Here is a 17,272-nt window from a genome sequence, read left to right as displayed (position 1 = left end):
AAATAAACCTGTTCTAACCTTGGCCTTGTGACATTTTCTGGGCAGCACTGGGGGGAATAATTGGAACAAAGGGAGACAAACTCTTGGTTGAGGTCGAGCACACAAGACCAGGTCAGGGCCCTGAGCTTTAAACGGGGAACATTATTAAGCTCTTCTCTTCTGAACACCAGCTCAGTCCCTCACAGCCAGGATCTCTAGAGCCACAAGACATGGCCCAAACCTTGGTGTCGATCCCCATGGGAACCAGCTCAAGGGATTCAGGGGAGCACCAGTGGTGTTTCTGTTCCCATACATGTGGATCTGAGGCCAGAGGGACTATTGTGATTGACCAATACGTCCTTGCCCCATCCCTGGAATTGTCCAAGGCCAGGTTGGATGGGTCTTGGAGTAACCTGGGCTAGTGGAAGGTGTCCCTGTCCATGGCAGGGGGTGGAACAGGATGAGCTTTAAGGTCCCTCCTGATCTAAAGCAATTCCATGATTTGATGCATTGCATAAGTAAATGGGTTTAAAAGGGCCTGGAGTGCCAGGACAAGGGGGAAAGGCTTCTGATACTGCCAGAGGGCAGGGTTAGATGGGCTACTGGGAAGAAATTCTTCCCTGTGAGGGTGGTGAGGCCCTGGCACAGGTTGCCCAGAGCAGCTGTGGCTGCCCCTGGATCCCTGGAAGTGTCCAAGTCCAAGTTGGATGGGGCTTGGAGCAACCTGGGCTAGTGGAAGGTGTCCCTGCCCATGGTAGGGGTGGAAGAAGATGGGCTTTAAGATCCCTTCCAGCCCAAACCATTCCATGATTCTATGATATGCCACCTCCCACCACTTCCACCACCCACACGTGTTCCAGCTGCAAGTGGCCCCCAGGTTGTTTGCCCTGGCTCTCTGCCCACAGGGTTGTGTTGGCTGAGTGCAGGGTGGGAATGTGGAGAGACCCAAGAGCTCCTTGAGAGCAGAGCAGAACAGACACCACTGTCCGTGCTCTGCCCTGGTGCAGCCCAGACACAACAGTGGGAGTCCCAGCAGTGCAGACATGTATCCCCCCCAACTAAAATGGGATCAAACCTCACCCCCTGCACACAGCACGGAGCATTTGGTCCATGGGGTGTAGTGCCAGGAATACTGGTTGGAGCCGTCCCTGCCAACGGGTGCGTTGAACTTGTAGCGGATCCCCTGCGGCTCCGTCCGCACCAGGACCTGCAGAGAAAGGCACCACCAAGGCCTCAGTGCCGCTGAATCCAGCATGACCATCTGGATCATCCCACGATCTCTCTTAAATCAAGGGCAGCTGAAATCTTCCCCCCTTTCCCTTTTCCAGTCCTTCTCAGAACTGGCACAGTAGCCAGTCACCTTTGAAGGTGACACAATCAGGGAACAAGCTCCCATGCACTTAAGGATTAAATCATCCCAAAGCCTGGCAAATTGGGAGGGAGACCTGAGAATTTAGCCCAATTTGCCTCTGATTTCTGTGTCCCTTTACTCCAGACAGCAAGGGCAGGGGCTGATTAGGTCCAGCAGCTTGAAGCTGAGCCAGGGGAGATTTAGGATGGATCTCAGAAAAAGGTTCTTCCCCCACAGGGTGCTGGGGCACTGCCCAGGCTTCCCAGGGCAGTGGGCACGGCCCCAAGGCTGCCAGAGCTCCAGGATTGTTTGGACAATGCTCTGAGGGACAGGGTGGGATTGTTGGGGTGTCTGTGCAGGGCCAGGAGTTGGACTGGATGATCCTTGTGGGTCCCTTCCAGTTCAGAATATTCTGTGATTCTATGAACTCCCACGTAGCATGCCAAATTCCCCTTAGCCCTGACCAGGTGGGGCACAAAGGAACCATGTTACCAACCATGACAAAGAGGGTGATGTTGGTGGGTCCCAAGGCCTCCAGCGACTCGGGCTCCTCAGGGGATCTCCTGTAGTGGAATGTCGTGCCGGCGATGTCAAAGCGTCGGGGGGGATCGATGGAGAGCCTCCCGTTGAGGAAATACTCACCGCTCTCCCCTCTCAGCGCTGCAGGGACAGGGGGGGAAGGTCAGCAGAAGGGCTGGAAGCACCTGGACCAACTTCAGCCAGGTGCTTCTCACCTGCAGTGCTATGACAGAGGGTAAATGGCACCAGCCTTATCTTACAGGGAGGGGAGAGGTGGGGTGTGGGTCAGGGTCACACAGAAAATCAGTGTCTCATCTCAGCCTGCCCAGCACTTCACTGTGGGAAGGAAATGCCCTGGGGGGCTGAGCCAGCTGCTGGGAGGGTGTGGGGACAGCTCGCAGTGTGAAAGCGGTGGCCACGAAGCCAGGCTCAAATCCGGCTGTGCAAACGGGGTCCCGGCTGCCGGGGCTGATGGAGGCAGCGAGTGCCCCGAGCCGGGCTGTGCTTGCCCGGGCGAGTCGCTAGAGGGGGATCGGACCGCTCGCTCCTTCCCCAGCGCATTCCCACGCTCTCCCTTCGCCCTCTGCCACCAGCACTCTGGGATCAGCTCTGTGTCACTCGCTGCTGGCAACGACCCCAGTGCCACCGTGCTCCGGGGCAGGGAGGATCCTTCGTGCTCATGAGGATGCTCCCTCCACCTCAGGTGCCAGCAGAGATCCTGGGCAGGGAGAGCCTGATGACAGCAGGTGATAGCGATGGGAGCTTGGGCTGTGCCCCAGAGCACAAAGATCCAGGGTGGATGGACACAAGGAGTCCCCATACACTGAAATGGAGGGGATGTCGGCATGTCTGATCCCCCAGCTGGGCTGGGGGGATGATCCAGGAGAATCTCACTGCAAAATCCCACCAGTGCCAGCGATCCAGGAAGGCTCCTGCTCCTGCAGAGCCGCTGCAGTGCCCACCCTGCCCACCCCTCCACCGCTGGGAGGGCAGAAAGGGAAGACAAGGGCAAAGAAAATGCTCCTTGTAAAAGCAAGAGAGAGCGTAGCTGGAAAATCAAGCCCAAGGAAAACGTGAGCAGGTCTATTTTTAATGCCCAGCCCAATAAGCTGGGAGAGAGGGGAATGCCAGGGAGCCACAGGCAGCACCAAGAATGGTAGGATTTGCTCAGGGTTATGGTGCACAAGACAGAGGCAGCACCACAGGGACAGAGGGGACACTTGGATATGGCTTGGGATACACTGCTCTGCCAGCAGACCCCGCAGCCCTCTCCTGCTCCCAAATCCCACCCTGGGAGCCCTGGCCCCATCCCTGGTGGCAGTGGGAAGTTCTCCTTGCTGGACCTTTCCCGCACCCTATTAACCACAGGGAAATAGCAGAGCAAGAGGTGCCAGGCTGGGATTTCAGCACCCCCAGCCCCATCTCACCCAGGTAGTTGATGGAGAGGTTCAGCTCCCGGATGTCGATGTGGACGGAGCCCTTGGGAATCTGGATCACCTCCTCATAACCTGTGAGACAACCCAGGGCTGGTGAGTTGGAATGCTCAACCTCTGAGCCCAGAACCAGCCCTGCCCTGGGCTGGGTGGGAGTGAGCCCCCTCCTATCCCTGGGGAAACGCTAAATGATGGAAAGAGCATTTTGAGCACCAGGACAGTGCCCTGCTGGCTCTGCAGTTCGGGCTCTGTGATGGGACTGGCTGTGCTGGGAAGGTGCTGTGGAGCTGGGATCTCCATGGGAAACTCCCAAGCCTGGCTCAAGGGAGGCATGAGCTGGGGAGGAGGGAAGGAGCTTGGAGCTCTGAGTCAGGGATTTGGGTGCCAGCACTGAGGGGGGCACAGCCTGGTCAGTGACAGGGGGGGTTTGTTCCCTGATGGCAGCCCGGTCCTACCCCTTGGGGTGTTTCTCTGGGATACGTCCCTGCCTGTCCTGGGTGAAGCTGAGAGGGGATTTGGGGGTGGGTGACACTGGCCAGGCCACTCACTCCCTACCTCCCTCTGGCAGGGACTGGTTGAAGATGCCCTCGATGGTCTCACAGGAGCTGCCGTCGCCCCCACATACACGACACTTGTCCTCCTTCGAGTCCGAGCCCAGGACACGGTCACAGCCCACGTGCTGGAGGAAGGGGCAGCATGGAATTAGCCATCCTGGTGGGACCTTTTCCTCTGCACACCTGACCTGCAGCATCCCAGGAAGGCCATCCCTGGCTCCACTTCACACCCATCACCACACCATACAGTGCTCAGCAGCATCACCTCTCCAGGAACAGCCCTTGGGGCTCTCCAAGGCTGAGGAGGTGCAGGCAGAAATCCCATGACTGTGGGATAAGGCAGAGGTTGGGATGCCTGTGTTGAGCTGCTGGAGCTGCAGCAGCCCAAGGGAAGCCATGTCCCTGCAGCTCAGGTGTCCCTGTGGAGCCTCTGGCTCTGTCCCACTGCCATGGTCCGAGGGGGATCGTGGGGGTCACCAGCACCTGTAGTGCAATGCCCCTTCTGTTCCACAGTGTGTTCAGCCCCACGGAGACAAAGAGATCCCAGAGACACAGGAAGGGAGACAGACAAAGACAGAGCCTGTCTGTCTGTCTGCCTGCTGGGGGACATTGGCCACTCCCACAGCACTTGCTTATAATTAAACTTTTATGGCCCCTCCAGATCCCATTTCAAGGGGAATATCAAATGCCCAGGGCTACACAGGCTGTGAGTGCAGAGGCCCATGTGCACATCCAGGGCCTGGAGACAGGACAGGCACAAGCCCAGTGTGGGTGAGCTCCTACCCCCCAGTGGAACTGGGAATCAGAGAGTCATGGAATGGTTTGGGTTGGAAGGGATCTTAGAGGTCATCTTGTTCCAACCCCTGCCATGGGCAGGGACACTTTCTACTATCCCAGATTGCTCCAAGTCCAATTTGGCCCTGGACACTTCCAGGGATGGGGCAGCCACAGCTTCTCTGGGCAACCTGTGCCAGGGCCTGACCACCCTCACAGCCAAGAATTCCTTCCCAACATCCCATCTAACCGTGGGATATTGGGAATATCTCTCTGGCAGTAGGAAGCCATTCCCCCTTGTCCTGTCCCTCCATCCTTTGTCCCCAGTCCCTCTCCAGCTCTCCTGCCCCTCTCCAGCCCCCTTTAGGCCTGGGAAAGGGCTCTCAGGTCTCCCTGGAGCCTTCTCTTCTCCAGGTGAACCTCCCCAGCTCTCCCAGCCCTCCACCTCTGCCATGTCCGTGTGGGCAGGTTGAGGGCAGTGCTCCCATGCCCGGGGGTCTATCCTTGCCTCCCCATCCCTGTCCCAGGTCCCAGCAGCACCTTGCACTCCCCGTTGACACAGATGTCATTAGAGTCCTGCCGACACGGGGTCCCGTCCACCACGGCCGCCGCCCGCTCCGTGTAGAAGTTGAAGCCCTCGGCCAGGCAGTTGAGGGAACAGGCCTTCACACCCCCTGGGGAAGGAGCAGAGGGTCAAATGGTGCTGCCAAGGAGAGAGGAAAGATGTGGAGACGCAGGAGGATGTCCCTGATGAGCAGAGAGACCCACAGAGGCACCGTGTCAGGGCCCTTCAGATGGACACTGACCCACGGTGAGACACTGTCCCTCCTGCACAGCCTGGGAGGCAGGGGCTGGATATGATGGGGAAGGAAACAAACTGGTTCTTTTCTGGGTCTTCTGGCACTTTACAGCTCCTTGTGCCCACTTTACAGACAGGGAAACTGAGACAGCACCTCTTCAGTGAATCGTCCAAGGGTTTTTTCAGCTCCCAGACCAGAACAATCAAGTTTTTCAACTCCTACACCAGTTACTAGGCCAGAGCAACCATTTCTTTGTGTTTGACGCTGGTGGATACTGAGTCCTTCACAGCAAAGATGATGACAGCAGTGTGAGGATGAAGGGGGAAGGATGCCCAGGTTACTGCTAAAATATCTGTTCCCTAACACCCCTCACCAAAGCATCAGGTAAGGAACAGAGGCTGGATAGGTGGATATTGGCTTATAGTGCCTGGGAGCAGGATGTGGGACCAGTTATGGAAGGAGATACCAAAGCAGAGCAGTTCCCTCTCTCCTGCCATTAGATTTTATCAAATGCTGGTGTGGATTGAGCCATTTTCTGCATTTCCTGAGCATCCCAAGGAGACCCAGCAGCCTGCATGACCCTGGCAGAGAAGCCTGAGCTGTGGCAGTTCCCTCCTGCAGGCACCAGCAACAGTCCTGAGTCCTGTGCCAGAGCTGGGAAGCATCTGGGATGGGAGAAAATCTGCAAAACTTGCAACTGGATACAGCACATCAAAGGGGCAGGGGGAGGGGAGGCCCAGCTGTGCCTGGGAGCATCCAAGAGCAGCTGTGGGGAAGGAAGAGCAAAGCCGGAAGAGGGAGGAGCAGGAGGAGACATGAGAGGGGAATTCAGCAGCTTGGAGGCATGTTGTGGAGCAGAATGCCTGGGCAAGCCCCTGGAGAAGGTCTGGGAGCCTGGGAAGCAGCTGCTGAGCAGGGGGAACTCAGCACCCACCACTGTCCTGCCTTTGAGAGCCAAGAGCAGAGCCTGGACTTGGGGGTCCCTGCACAGAGGTGAGATTGGGGTCTGGGAGCTCGTGCTCCATGTGGGATGAGTCCCTGCTGGCTCACCTCATCTAGTCACTTGGGAAAGGCTCGCAGGTGGTGGACTTCTGCACTTAAAAGTCTTATGGAAGAAAAATGGGGAGCAGGAGAGTGGAAGAGGAAGGAGTGGAGAGAAGAGTGACCCTGAGTTAGTACCTATGTCCTGATGGCTGGAACAGTCCTCAGCACACCCTCCCTGGTGACAATTTCCAGTCAGGATTTGCCCTTGGCAGCCAGGTCACTATCCACCCACCAGAGGAAAGGAGACTGGTACCACTGCCCAGCATCTGTTGGGAGCTGGAGTGTCCTCATCACTCAGCTGGCCAAGAGGTAGTCGGGTGGTTTGGTCACCTGGTCCTCGTTCAGGTGGCTCCAGTGACAACTGTGTCCCCATGACAGCAACACTGACCAAGGGTGAGCCCAGATCCCAGAAAGATCCTTTGGAACAGCACAACATGCCTTGAAATTCCAGGAGATGGGAATTATTTTCATCAACAACCAGGATCCAGTCTCTCCCAGCGTGTGGGTGGTTTGGTGGGAGCTGCGCTTTTTAGGGTGGGAGTCTGAGGGCTCTGTATCCCCCCAGGCTGGCTCAGTGCTGCCCAGCAGTGCCTGAATCCACAGGACTTGAGTGGGATGCTCAGCACAAGCTCTGTAGAGCCTGTTGTGGGTTCATGACCACGAGAGAAGAGCGACTTCCACAGAACGAGTGAGACCTCCCAGCCTGGGCACTGCCCAGCCAGTGTCACTAATTAGAGAATATCCTGAGTAGGAAGGATTCACATGGATCATCAATTCCAACTCCTGGCCCTGCACAGACACCCCAACCATCCCACCCTGTCCCTCAGAGCGTTGTCCAAACGCTCCTGGAGCTCTGGCAGCCTTGGGGCCGTGCCCACTGCCCTGGGGAGCCTGGGCAGTGCCCCAGCACCCTCTGGGGGAAGAACCTTTCCCTGAGATCCATCTTAAACCTCCCCGAAACATCTTCATGCCATTCCTTCAGGTCTACAGCCCTCTGCTCCTGGAGAGGTGAACTCCCCCCAGCCAGGCATCATCCTGCAGACTTTGACCCCCACTCCTCACTTTGGTTTGTAGTCCCAGGTCAGCACAGCCTCAGTTACACCTTCGAATCTTTAATGCAGCTATTAAAATAGAATATTTCCAGCTGGCTGCCTCTCAGTGTGTTTTGTTCCTCCTGCCTGTCCTCTCCCATAGAGGAATTAAGGCTTATTACAATTTCTGATTAGCAATCTCCTGTTTTCTGCAAGGATCTGCTCCTCCCCATCCCTCTCACAGCCCCGTGACTCCCGCACACGCCAAGAGCAAGAACAACTGAGCGAACCGAGCAAAATAAACAAACAAACAAAGCCGCATTCCAGGAGGGATCTGCTGACTGCTGAGCTCCGAAAGGCTGAGCTCAGCGCTTCCAAACATCTCCCACTCCCGGGGTCTGGGCTCTGGGAGCACTGGAAATCAGCGCCAGGAAAACAGGCTGTACCGCCCCTGCACAGCCCGACCTCGGTGCCGGTGACCCGGCGGTGTCAGTGGGTGGCTCCTTCCCTTCCCAAATTCCTTGCAGGATTGGTGCCTTCCCCCTCCAAACTCCTTGTCTTGGGGTGGGGGTGCTCCATGCCCAGGGTATTTCCCCAGTAATTATGGGGTCAAGCATCTGATGGGGAAAGGGCACAAGCAGCCTTGAGCCACTGCCCCTTTTTGGGAAGCTCAGGGATGCTGAGCTGAGAGGGGGAAGGGATTCAGCAGAGGATCAGGGTGGTGAACACAGCTCCCTAAGAGTGCCCAAAAATAACCTGAGGAGCAGATATGCTGTCAGCTGGAGGGTGGAATGCCCAAGGACAAGGCTGCCAACACGGATCCTGGGGGGCTGCTTGTGCCAGTGGGGAGGGAGGGAGTGACACCCACCACACCAGAGCTCTCTGGGCACCACTGGAAGAGCCCAAGAGGGAGTGAGGGAGGTGATGATCAGCCCTCACCACCTCCCCAGAGCTGGGCAGGGATGTCTGATGGCACAGGGGCTGCAAGGGAGAAACACAGGGCCTGGCAGCAAACCATCAGTGGCAAGGGGAAGATAAGAGGGGACTGTTCCCTGGGGGTCTTATCTACGACATGGAGAAGGTGGAGGTGCAAGGCACCTCCCCCATAGATGTACCTCTGACACCCAAATGACTCCAAGTATCACGAAATCCCACAGGCATGTGAAGATGCTGCTGAAATCAGAGAATCACAGAGGGGTTTGGGTGACAAGGGACTTCCAAAGACCACCCAGTCCAACCCCCTGCCATGGGCAGGGACACCTTCCACTATTCCAGGTTGCTCCAAGCCCCATCCAACCTGACCTTGAACACTTGCAGGGATGATCATTCCCCACAGACAACCCGGAGAGCTGAGAGGGAACTCCCAGATCTCTTCAAGGCATGAATGTACCAACACTTGTAGCCTCCTGGGAGGGGGACAGGTTTTGTTACCTTATTTTATGACAGAGGAAGCTGAAGCAGAGAGAGAAAGGGGCTCTTTTTAAAAGCCAAAGCAAAAATCCTTGTCAGAATCAGGTTAAAACTCAAGAGCTGATGTTGGACCAACCATTCCCTGGACTCCCACCACGGGTCCATGCCTGGGCAATAGAGAGGTCTGAGTGAGGGCAGCTCCAGCCTGCAGGGCTATCTTGCACCTTGGCATCCATTGGGGTCTTTGTGTGACTTACTGCTTCACAATTATTCCATTTTTATTGATCCATCCCCTGCAGCCTCAGCACATCTGCTCCAGCTGCAGGAGCCCCCTGGGAGCTGTGTTATTTACACAGCTGGGGAGGATTTCCCCACTCAAGTTCATTAACTGTATGAAGGAGATTCACTGTTCCTTCTCATTATTAAGAGATTTCTGCCACAGGGGCCTGCTCCTACCCCCTCTCCTCACTGGACCTTCTGCAGGACACAGGATTGCTCTTGGGATGAGGGAATTGCTGCTCTTTGGAGGATCCACCAGCTTCCATCCCTTCACCTGTGCAGCAGCTGAAAGCTTTACCTGCCTGTCCTCTTTCCTCCCCATCAGACACCATCACTCCCTTCTCTTGTCCATCCTCCTCTTCACTCCCTCAGCAGTTCAGGAAACAAGACCTGAGGGAAGAAGCTGAACAGCTCTGGTGCTGCTGGAGTTGGTTCTGGCAGAGCAAGGAAGTTAAGGGGAGGTTGCACAGGGGTTGGCGACCCAGGATGGGGGACAGCAGATGCCTGGAGGGGTGCACATCAATCCACAGGCAGGTGAGGGGGTGGCAGCACATCCCAGGAGCACAGAAAGGGCAGCCTGCGGGCCCTGGGCTAGTGGGAATCCTGACTAACTGTCCGTCAGACCCCTTGGACCACAAGACCTGTCCCTCCAGAGCATGACAGAGAGCAAAGCCAGCTCTGTCTGAGCTGGGGGATGCTCAGCCCAGCCCAGCACTCACCCCCACTGTAGGTTTTCCAGGTGGGATGCTCAGCCCAGCCCAGCCTAGCCCAGCCCAGCCCAGCACTCACCCCCACGGTAGGTTTTCCAGGTGTAGTACTTCCCTCGGAAGGGGACGTTGTCGAACTCGGCGCACTGGAGCTCTCGGAAGTCCTGGGAGCCGGGTGGGCAGTCCTGGAGACACAACCAGGGGTCAGGGCAGGGCTGGGGCAGCCTCACTGGGCTGCTGACACACTGACACCAGCCCTTGGAGGACAGGGACACCAGCCCTGACACTGGGCACTGCTGCAGGATGGCAGGAGAATCCCTCCTGCAAAGCTGGACATGATTTAAGACCAACAGCACTCAGGTGCTCTGACTGAGATGTGTCACTTGGAAGCCCAGGAAAGCAATAGAACCCTCTATTTTCCTCACCATCAGCCTGTGGAAGTTAAAGCTACCATTCCCCAGGTCCAAAGCTTCACTGATCATCCCTACAGCAAAATTCTTTCTCTGCTCCCCTTGAGGTTTAACCCTCAGCCCTGGGAAGCAAAGTCCTACCCGGCATTTCATGAGCTGCTCATGGAGTGTGTGAGGCATCCCTGCCATGTCAGAGCTGGAACCCTCTGATCTCTCCTCCCTTGCCTCTCTATCTTTTTGGGCCCCTCTTGATGCTGAAGCCCCACAGGTACGAACCACCCACCCTTGGAGCAGCTCGCAGACGTGCACGGTCCTGCTCGCTGTTCCCCCCCATGGGATTGCTGCTGGAACACCCTGTTTTTGCCTCCCCCAGCCTCCTCCTCTTCCTGTGGGTCCCACAGCTGCACATAACACCCTGCATTGTGTGGGAAGGGCTCCCAAATCGTGGCTGGGACACAGCCCTGCCAGCCCAGCACTACTCACGTCGGTGTTGCAGGACCGGTACCTCTTCCTCTCTCCCAGGCAGTACTTCCCTCCGATCGTGGGCCTGCCAAAACCAGGAATGAGATGGTGCAACCAGCTCGGGGCAGGGAGTTGTGTTTGTTGCCCCAAGTCTGCGGGAGGACCATGGCTTCTCCCAACCCTGCTGATCCTGCCTGGATGGGCTGGGAGGAGGAGCAGCCTCCAGCAGGGCTCACACACTGGGCTGGATGTGCACAGTGGGGTTGCATAAGTGTTTTTGGGTCTGTGGCTGTGGATCCAACACCAGCACAAAGCATTGAGCTGCTGGGAAAACAGGACATGCAGGAGCTGTGAGCAGAGCAGAGACCTGCACAGGCACCTGGCTGTGCCTTCTGATACCTTAAAATCTATATTTTATAAGGTTTTAGTACAGCTTGTTAGTACCTTTAGCTTTGTACAAGATTTCTAAAAGTGCTGTTGAACATTCCTTGTTAAGAATTTCAAAGGACAAGGGATTTTAATGAGGTGAAGTTTTCTACCTGTAAAAATGTACTGAAAAAGAGACCTGACACTTGATATAAGTAGCCAAAGCTACTCAGGGGCCTTGAAACCATTCCAAAAGGGTCAGAGGAGATGAGGAAGACAAGAAGATGAAGGCATAGTCTTTTTAGGACCACTGAGTCAAATCTGAGGTGTGGCAGGGGCGTGGTGAGGGCAGTGCTATGGGAGGGATGGTTTTGGAAGCGGGTGCAACAGATGAGGTGATGCCCAAAGATTGTGATCGGAAACAGAATATTGTAATTAGAAACTGGATATTGTAATGAGATGATAGTACAAAGTTGTAAAAGCCTCTGTAATTGGCGTGTGCAAAATATTCTTGTGTACCATCGGCACCGCAATAAAGAAGTGCTTTTTGCCTTTCAGTACTCCAAAATAGTCCAGAGAATTATTCTCTGATTTTAGGCAGCACTTCTCCATGGGACTGAGCAGTGTTGGCCATGGCAGGGCCAGGCTGACCCCCTCAGCACCCCCACGTACCGCGGGCTGTCGCAGTGGCGCACGGACGAGGACACGCCACCGCCGCACGTCCTGCTGCATTCCCCCCAGGATGACCAGGACCCCCAGGCTCCATCCACACCCTCAGGGCGGGTTCCAAAAGGCACACACTCCCTCTTGTAGCACCACTGTGGAGAGAGAAAGAGCTCTGAACACCCTGAGCACATGGTCTGACCTCCCAGAGTACTCCCCAACCTCCGTCGGACATGGCAGGCAGTTCGGGGCTGGGATGCAATTTGATCCTGGGAAATCTGGACTTGGAGCTGCACACGCCTTGGAGCCAAGTTTCAGAATCACAGAATTGCAGAAACTTCTGAGTTTAAATATTATTATTTAAATATATAATATTTAATATATATTATTTTATAATGTTCCGGAAGGGATCATCAGATCCAACTCTTATGTGAATGGTCTGTACAGGGACTGAACCCACCACGTTGGAGTTACTTAGCACCATTCTCTGACCAGCTGAGCTCTCCATGGCACAGGGCACTCACCTCTCCCTGGGCACCCCCTCCTCCAAGTCACACTGTCACCAGCTCTGTACAGTGTACTTGGGGTTTGCAGGGGTGCTGGAACCAGTGTCCCCACTCCTAGGCCCCGGGGCACCATCCCATGGGACAGGCAGCCACAGACAAGGGGGTCACATCCCCACCTCTGTGGGGTGGTGAAGCACTGGCACAGGTTGCCCAGAGAAGCTGTGGCTGCTCCATCCCTGGAAGTCTCCAAGGCCAGGTTGGACGGGGCTTGGAGCAACCTGGGTAGTGGAAGGTGTCCCTGCCCATGGCAGGGGGTGGAAGTGGATGGGCTTTAAGGTCCCTTCTAACCCAAAGCATTTTGGGATTCTCTTCTAAAAGGGTCCTGGGTCAATCAGGGTGACCAGTGTTGTGAGCAGGGACACCTAAGAGCACACACCCCACTGCTTACAAAAGCTCATGGCAGTAATTCCCAGGTGGGAATTGGACTGGAGCTGCTGCTGCTGGGCAGAGCCAAGACCCCTGGGGGACATGGACACCTCCACTTCCAGCTGCTCTCTCCCAGGACAGAGTGAGCTTTGTGTGCACTGGGCTCTCAAGTTGTGGTTAATGTGTTAAAACAACCTGACCTGCAAAGGGCCCAGGTTAAAATAACGTTTAAATCGCAATTTATTGTTACTGAGGATCCTTAAAGAACCTGCCTGTCCCCGTCCTACTGGGAGACAGATGCTCATGGAAACTTGCCTAGGAAGCATTTCCCTCGGCCCTGGAAATCGTCCCACACCCCCTGGAGTCCCCCGTGATGGGAGGAGTGGGACGGTGCCAGAGGAGTGGGACGGTGCCAGAGCCGCTGCCGTTCCCCAGGCACGGAGCCCACACCGTGCCTTGGGGGCTGAGATAATCCCAGGAAGGAAGAAACTGCTGTGTGCTCCTTCCAGGGGCTGATAACCCACCCTGGAGCTGCTGGCACAGCCTCTCCCGGCTCCCTCTGAGCCAAGATCTCCACGGGCAGCCCAGCCAGCCAGGAAAAATGCCTCCCAGGACATGCAGGAGAGACCTCCTACACACCAGCAGCTCTGCAAAGGAGGATCCCAGGTGGAGGAGATGCTCTGCAGGCACAGCCTGACCAGTTCCCTGCTCCAGACCGGAGGGGCTGGGGCTCCTTCTTCTGCAGGCAGGGCCCAGGAGTTCACCAGCCCCTGCAAACCCCCCAGGCACTCAGGGATCCTGAGAGCATCAGTGATGGGTCCCTTCCAACTCAGCACAGTCTATGATTCTGTGAGCCAGTGATAGGCTCTGTCCTTGCTCCAGGAGCAGATCCCAGCTCCCTCTCCTGTGGAAAACATGGACTTGTGCAGGCTGAGAGACCAGAGGTGAGTAGGGGGCACGTGGGGAGGGAGGATATGTAAAGAAAAGCATCCTCACAGGGTACACTGACCATAACCTGGGTGATAAGTGATGGATTAATGGAAATTAAAATAAAAATACAAAGGAAAAGCAAATCAGGTAGGGAAGGAACCAGCAGGATGCTGAACCTGCCAGGCTTCTGGGGCACCTCGAGGGCAGCAGGATCCAGACCTGAAGTCACTCTCTGTGGGTTCTGGGTAAGGTGGAGCCAAACAACCACAGGAGATCAGTTAATAAAAAAAACAGGGAGAATTTTGGAGGAGGAAACAACAGAGGTCTGGGATGTGGGCACAGCCACCATCCAGCAGAACTTGTCTCAGCCTTCCCCCCTCACTGCTTCCTCAGTTGGGTGTCAGAGCACAGGAACTCAATCTCTCCTTTAATCTTGCATTCCTGAAATACCTTATATACCCTGATCCTTCCCTCTGCTCTTCCCAGGAGAAAGTGAGAAGCCAGGAAAGACCTTGGAGAGCTGCTCCAGCCAAGGGCTGAGGTCTGGAGGCCACCAGCCAGGAGCTCCAGCAATGCAGAAACTTAACACAAAGGTGCATCTTCTTCCACCCAAGGATATCAAATCACTTCCAAAATATGAATTAATACAAAAGGAAAAGAAGCAACCCAGGAAGGGAACTGAGCCAATCACTGGGAATAGCTCCTGTGAGTTCTGGGGGGCTGTGTCTGCTTCACTTCTCTCAAAGCTTTTGAAGAACTCTGGTTATAAAACAACTTGTAAGTGGGTGGAAAAGGGAGATTTAAAAGTGGGAAAAGCTGGTAAAAAGAGATGACTAGGAAGAAAAAAATGCCATTGTCTCTGGTGAGTGTGCAGCAGGAGGGGTGTCCAGCCCCAGGAGCTGTCTGCTCCTCTCTGACCTAATTTTCAGAGAAATGTTCACAAAGAATAATGAATTTGTCAAAGACATCCTTGTTCCTGCACATCAGCTTCTCCACCTTCTTAAGGATTTGAAAATTTTCTCGAATTTCTCAGGAATTATAAAACACATCCATCGAATGGGGAATGTCCCAGCCCTGATTCTCTATTGTCCCAACCATTATTTACTTTGTAAAGTCTCTTTGTCTTAGCAGTGCTACCCATTTGCTTTATACTGGTGCAAATGGGTGTAGGAGGAGCAGGGAATGAAGTTCTATGAGCAGTCAAGTCAAAATTCATGTTCAAAAATATATGGTCAGGAAAAATCCTGCCCTTCTCTCTCAGTTGAGTGTGAAAAACAAAGGTTTCATCATATTTAGCCAGTTTTTCACAAGTTCCTCTGAAAACATGTTACAAACCCATTGTCCCTCCTGGGAGAACTGGGGGAAAAATCCCTTTTTTCTCAGGGCTGCCAGGAGATCCCAGCAGACCTGAAGACAAGATGTTCATCTAAGGAATATGGTGTTGTTTGAGGTCACTTTACTGTGCCTCAAGAGAGACCAAGAAGCTGCTGGAGCAGGGATTTCATATTCCATATTCCAGTATCGCACATATTCCATGGTCCAGCCCTACACAAGCTGAACTGTCCTTTGGGGTGATTATGGGTCCCTGGGCTCCATGGCCCATCCCAGCTTCCCTCCATGGCAGCGGGGAGGGCAGGGATGGCTCCAGACTGGGAGGCAGGGTCAGACAGGCTGGTGGGTGCTCTTAAATCAACTCCTCACTCCCCAGTGCAAACAATAATCCCAGTTACTGCTGGGAGAGGATTCAACCACTCCCTGTTAACTCTCTGCAGTGCCCTGGGCTGCCTTACCCCCTTCTCAATGGTGTTGGTTTGGCAGATGGTCCCCTCAGCAGCGGGGATGCTGTTGGTTATGCAGCGGTTGCTCTTACTCAGGCACCATAACTCACTGCAGACTTCCTGGAAAGACAGAGATTTTGGGGGGGGGGGGGGGGCGGAGGGAGGAGGGAAGAGACAAAGAAACAAAACCAAGGTTAGGATTTGCTTGTACCAGGGCCTGCAAGGCTGGGACAGCAGCACCTCAGTGTGCTTGGGAGGCACCAGCTGGGCTGGGACACGGGACACAAGTGTTTTCAGCTTAGTGGGGGCAAAATGAGACCAAATCCTGCCCCAGGGGCACTGACTGCTCACCCCCTTCTCTAGACTAATCTTAAACACTTCTCCCAGGCCTGGGATTCTCTGGATGTGGAAGTTCACTGAGCTCAGGTGCCAGAGCCAACTCCCCAACCAGCCCAAACCTGCTCCATGTGGCACAGAGGGCACCTCTCCTTGGACACCTCAGGGAGGTCTGAGCTAATCCCACCATCCTGACTCCCTCCTCAGGGGAGACACCTAAAATCCACAGCTGAGTTTTCTGCCTGGTCATATTCCTTATGAAATAACTTATGGAAAACTTGCTGCTTTGCAGGGAACAGCTTATCATGACTTAGGTTATACCTGAAAGTGTTAACAGGTTCACACTCTCACTGAGGGAAACTGTCTCAAGGTGTAAAAGCAAAGCCCAGACAGCCACAGAGATGAGGAATATTTCCAGTTTTGGGTCTGTGCAATGGAGGATGAGCACAAGGGCCCCATTCCCAGCACTTGCCCTGTTCCATATGGACCTAGATCTGCCTCTGCAGGAATGTAGGACTCTGGGAGCATCAACATGGCACATCTGTCACCTCCCACTGCAGCTCACAGTGTAAGCACCTCCACCATCTCCAGCCAGTCCAGCAGTCCCAAAGGGAAGACTCCTCTGGAAGATTTAGAGCTGTTTTCAGAATAACCAAAATATTTCCAGATACTGAGCCAGCCCTTAAGCAGCTTCAGAATTGGGCACTTCTGCTCTTGGTCTCTGCTTGGTGCAGTTGGGTCCAATGAGTGACATTGGGCTGAGGACTCCAGGTCTTTCCAGGAGATTTCCTGAGCCACAGATCCTGAGCTTCAGCCCATCCTGATCTCTCAGAGCTTCAGCAAACACAAATCTTCCCTTGGCTGTTCCAGGACCCACCCAAAAGTTAGGTCTGTGTCAGAGACAGCTAAATCAGAAAGTCCAGACCCTTTGGACCTGCTGTGTCACTCAACCAGCCAGGCTGGACTTCAAGACCTGCAAACTGCAAAACCCAAAATCCAGTTTCCTTAGTATCTTGCCCAGTAACCATACTGCTCCTATTCCTAATGAAAAAAAAACTATGGAAAACTTGCTGCTTTTCAGGGAGCAGCTTGACATGACTTAGGACATGACTTAGGTTTACATGAAATATTGAACAGGTTCACAATGTCAATGAAGGAAACTCTGGAGGTCTGACAGCAGAACCTGAACTGCCCCAGCTGCTGGTAATGCACTCCCAGCACTGTCATAGAATCATGGAATCATTAAGGTTGGAAACACCTCTCAGATCATTAAGTTCAACCATTACTCCAGCACTGTCATGGTCACCACTAACCCCTGTCCCCAAGGGCCACATCCACACATTGTTTGAACACTTCCAGGGATGGTGACTCCACCACTGCCCTGGGCAGCCTGTGCCAATGGCTGACCACCTCTTCCATGAAGGAATTTTCCCTAATATCCAATCTAAACCTTCCCTGGTACAACTTGGGGCTGTTCCCTCTCCTCCTGTCCCTTGTTCCCTGGCAGCAGAGCC

General features: G+C 54.6%; 1 protein-coding gene across 1 annotated transcript in view; it reads right to left on the bottom strand.

The window, feature by feature from the left end:
- Positions 1 to 17,272, bottom strand: part of ADAMTS10 (ADAM metallopeptidase with thrombospondin type 1 motif 10) — a 49,266-nt gene that overhangs the window by 5,519 nt on the left and 26,475 nt on the right. Inside the window, exons 11-19 of the mRNA XM_029964288.1 lie at positions 15,435 to 15,542; positions 11,792 to 11,937; positions 10,775 to 10,838; positions 9,964 to 10,066; positions 5,151 to 5,284; positions 3,838 to 3,961; positions 3,277 to 3,357; positions 1,827 to 1,990; positions 1,060 to 1,186 (exon numbers count right to left, since the gene is read on the bottom strand). Coding sequence (XP_029820148.1) covers positions 1,060 to 1,186; positions 1,827 to 1,990; positions 3,277 to 3,357; positions 3,838 to 3,961; positions 5,151 to 5,284; positions 9,964 to 10,066; positions 10,775 to 10,838; positions 11,792 to 11,937; positions 15,435 to 15,542 — 1,051 coding nt within the window. The remainder of the gene's footprint in view (positions 1 to 1,059; positions 1,187 to 1,826; positions 1,991 to 3,276; positions 3,358 to 3,837; positions 3,962 to 5,150; positions 5,285 to 9,963; positions 10,067 to 10,774; positions 10,839 to 11,791; positions 11,938 to 15,434; positions 15,543 to 17,272) is intronic.

This window comes from Manacus vitellinus, unplaced genomic scaffold (genome assembly GCF_001715985.3).
Source record: "Manacus vitellinus isolate BGI_N305 unplaced genomic scaffold, ASM171598v3 scaffold_107_pilon, whole genome shotgun sequence".
In the NCBI taxonomy this organism is placed as follows: domain Eukaryota; kingdom Metazoa; phylum Chordata; class Aves; order Passeriformes; family Pipridae; genus Manacus; species Manacus vitellinus.
Note: the sequence above shows the minus strand (reverse complement) of the source record. Positions and strands in the feature narration are given on the sequence as shown.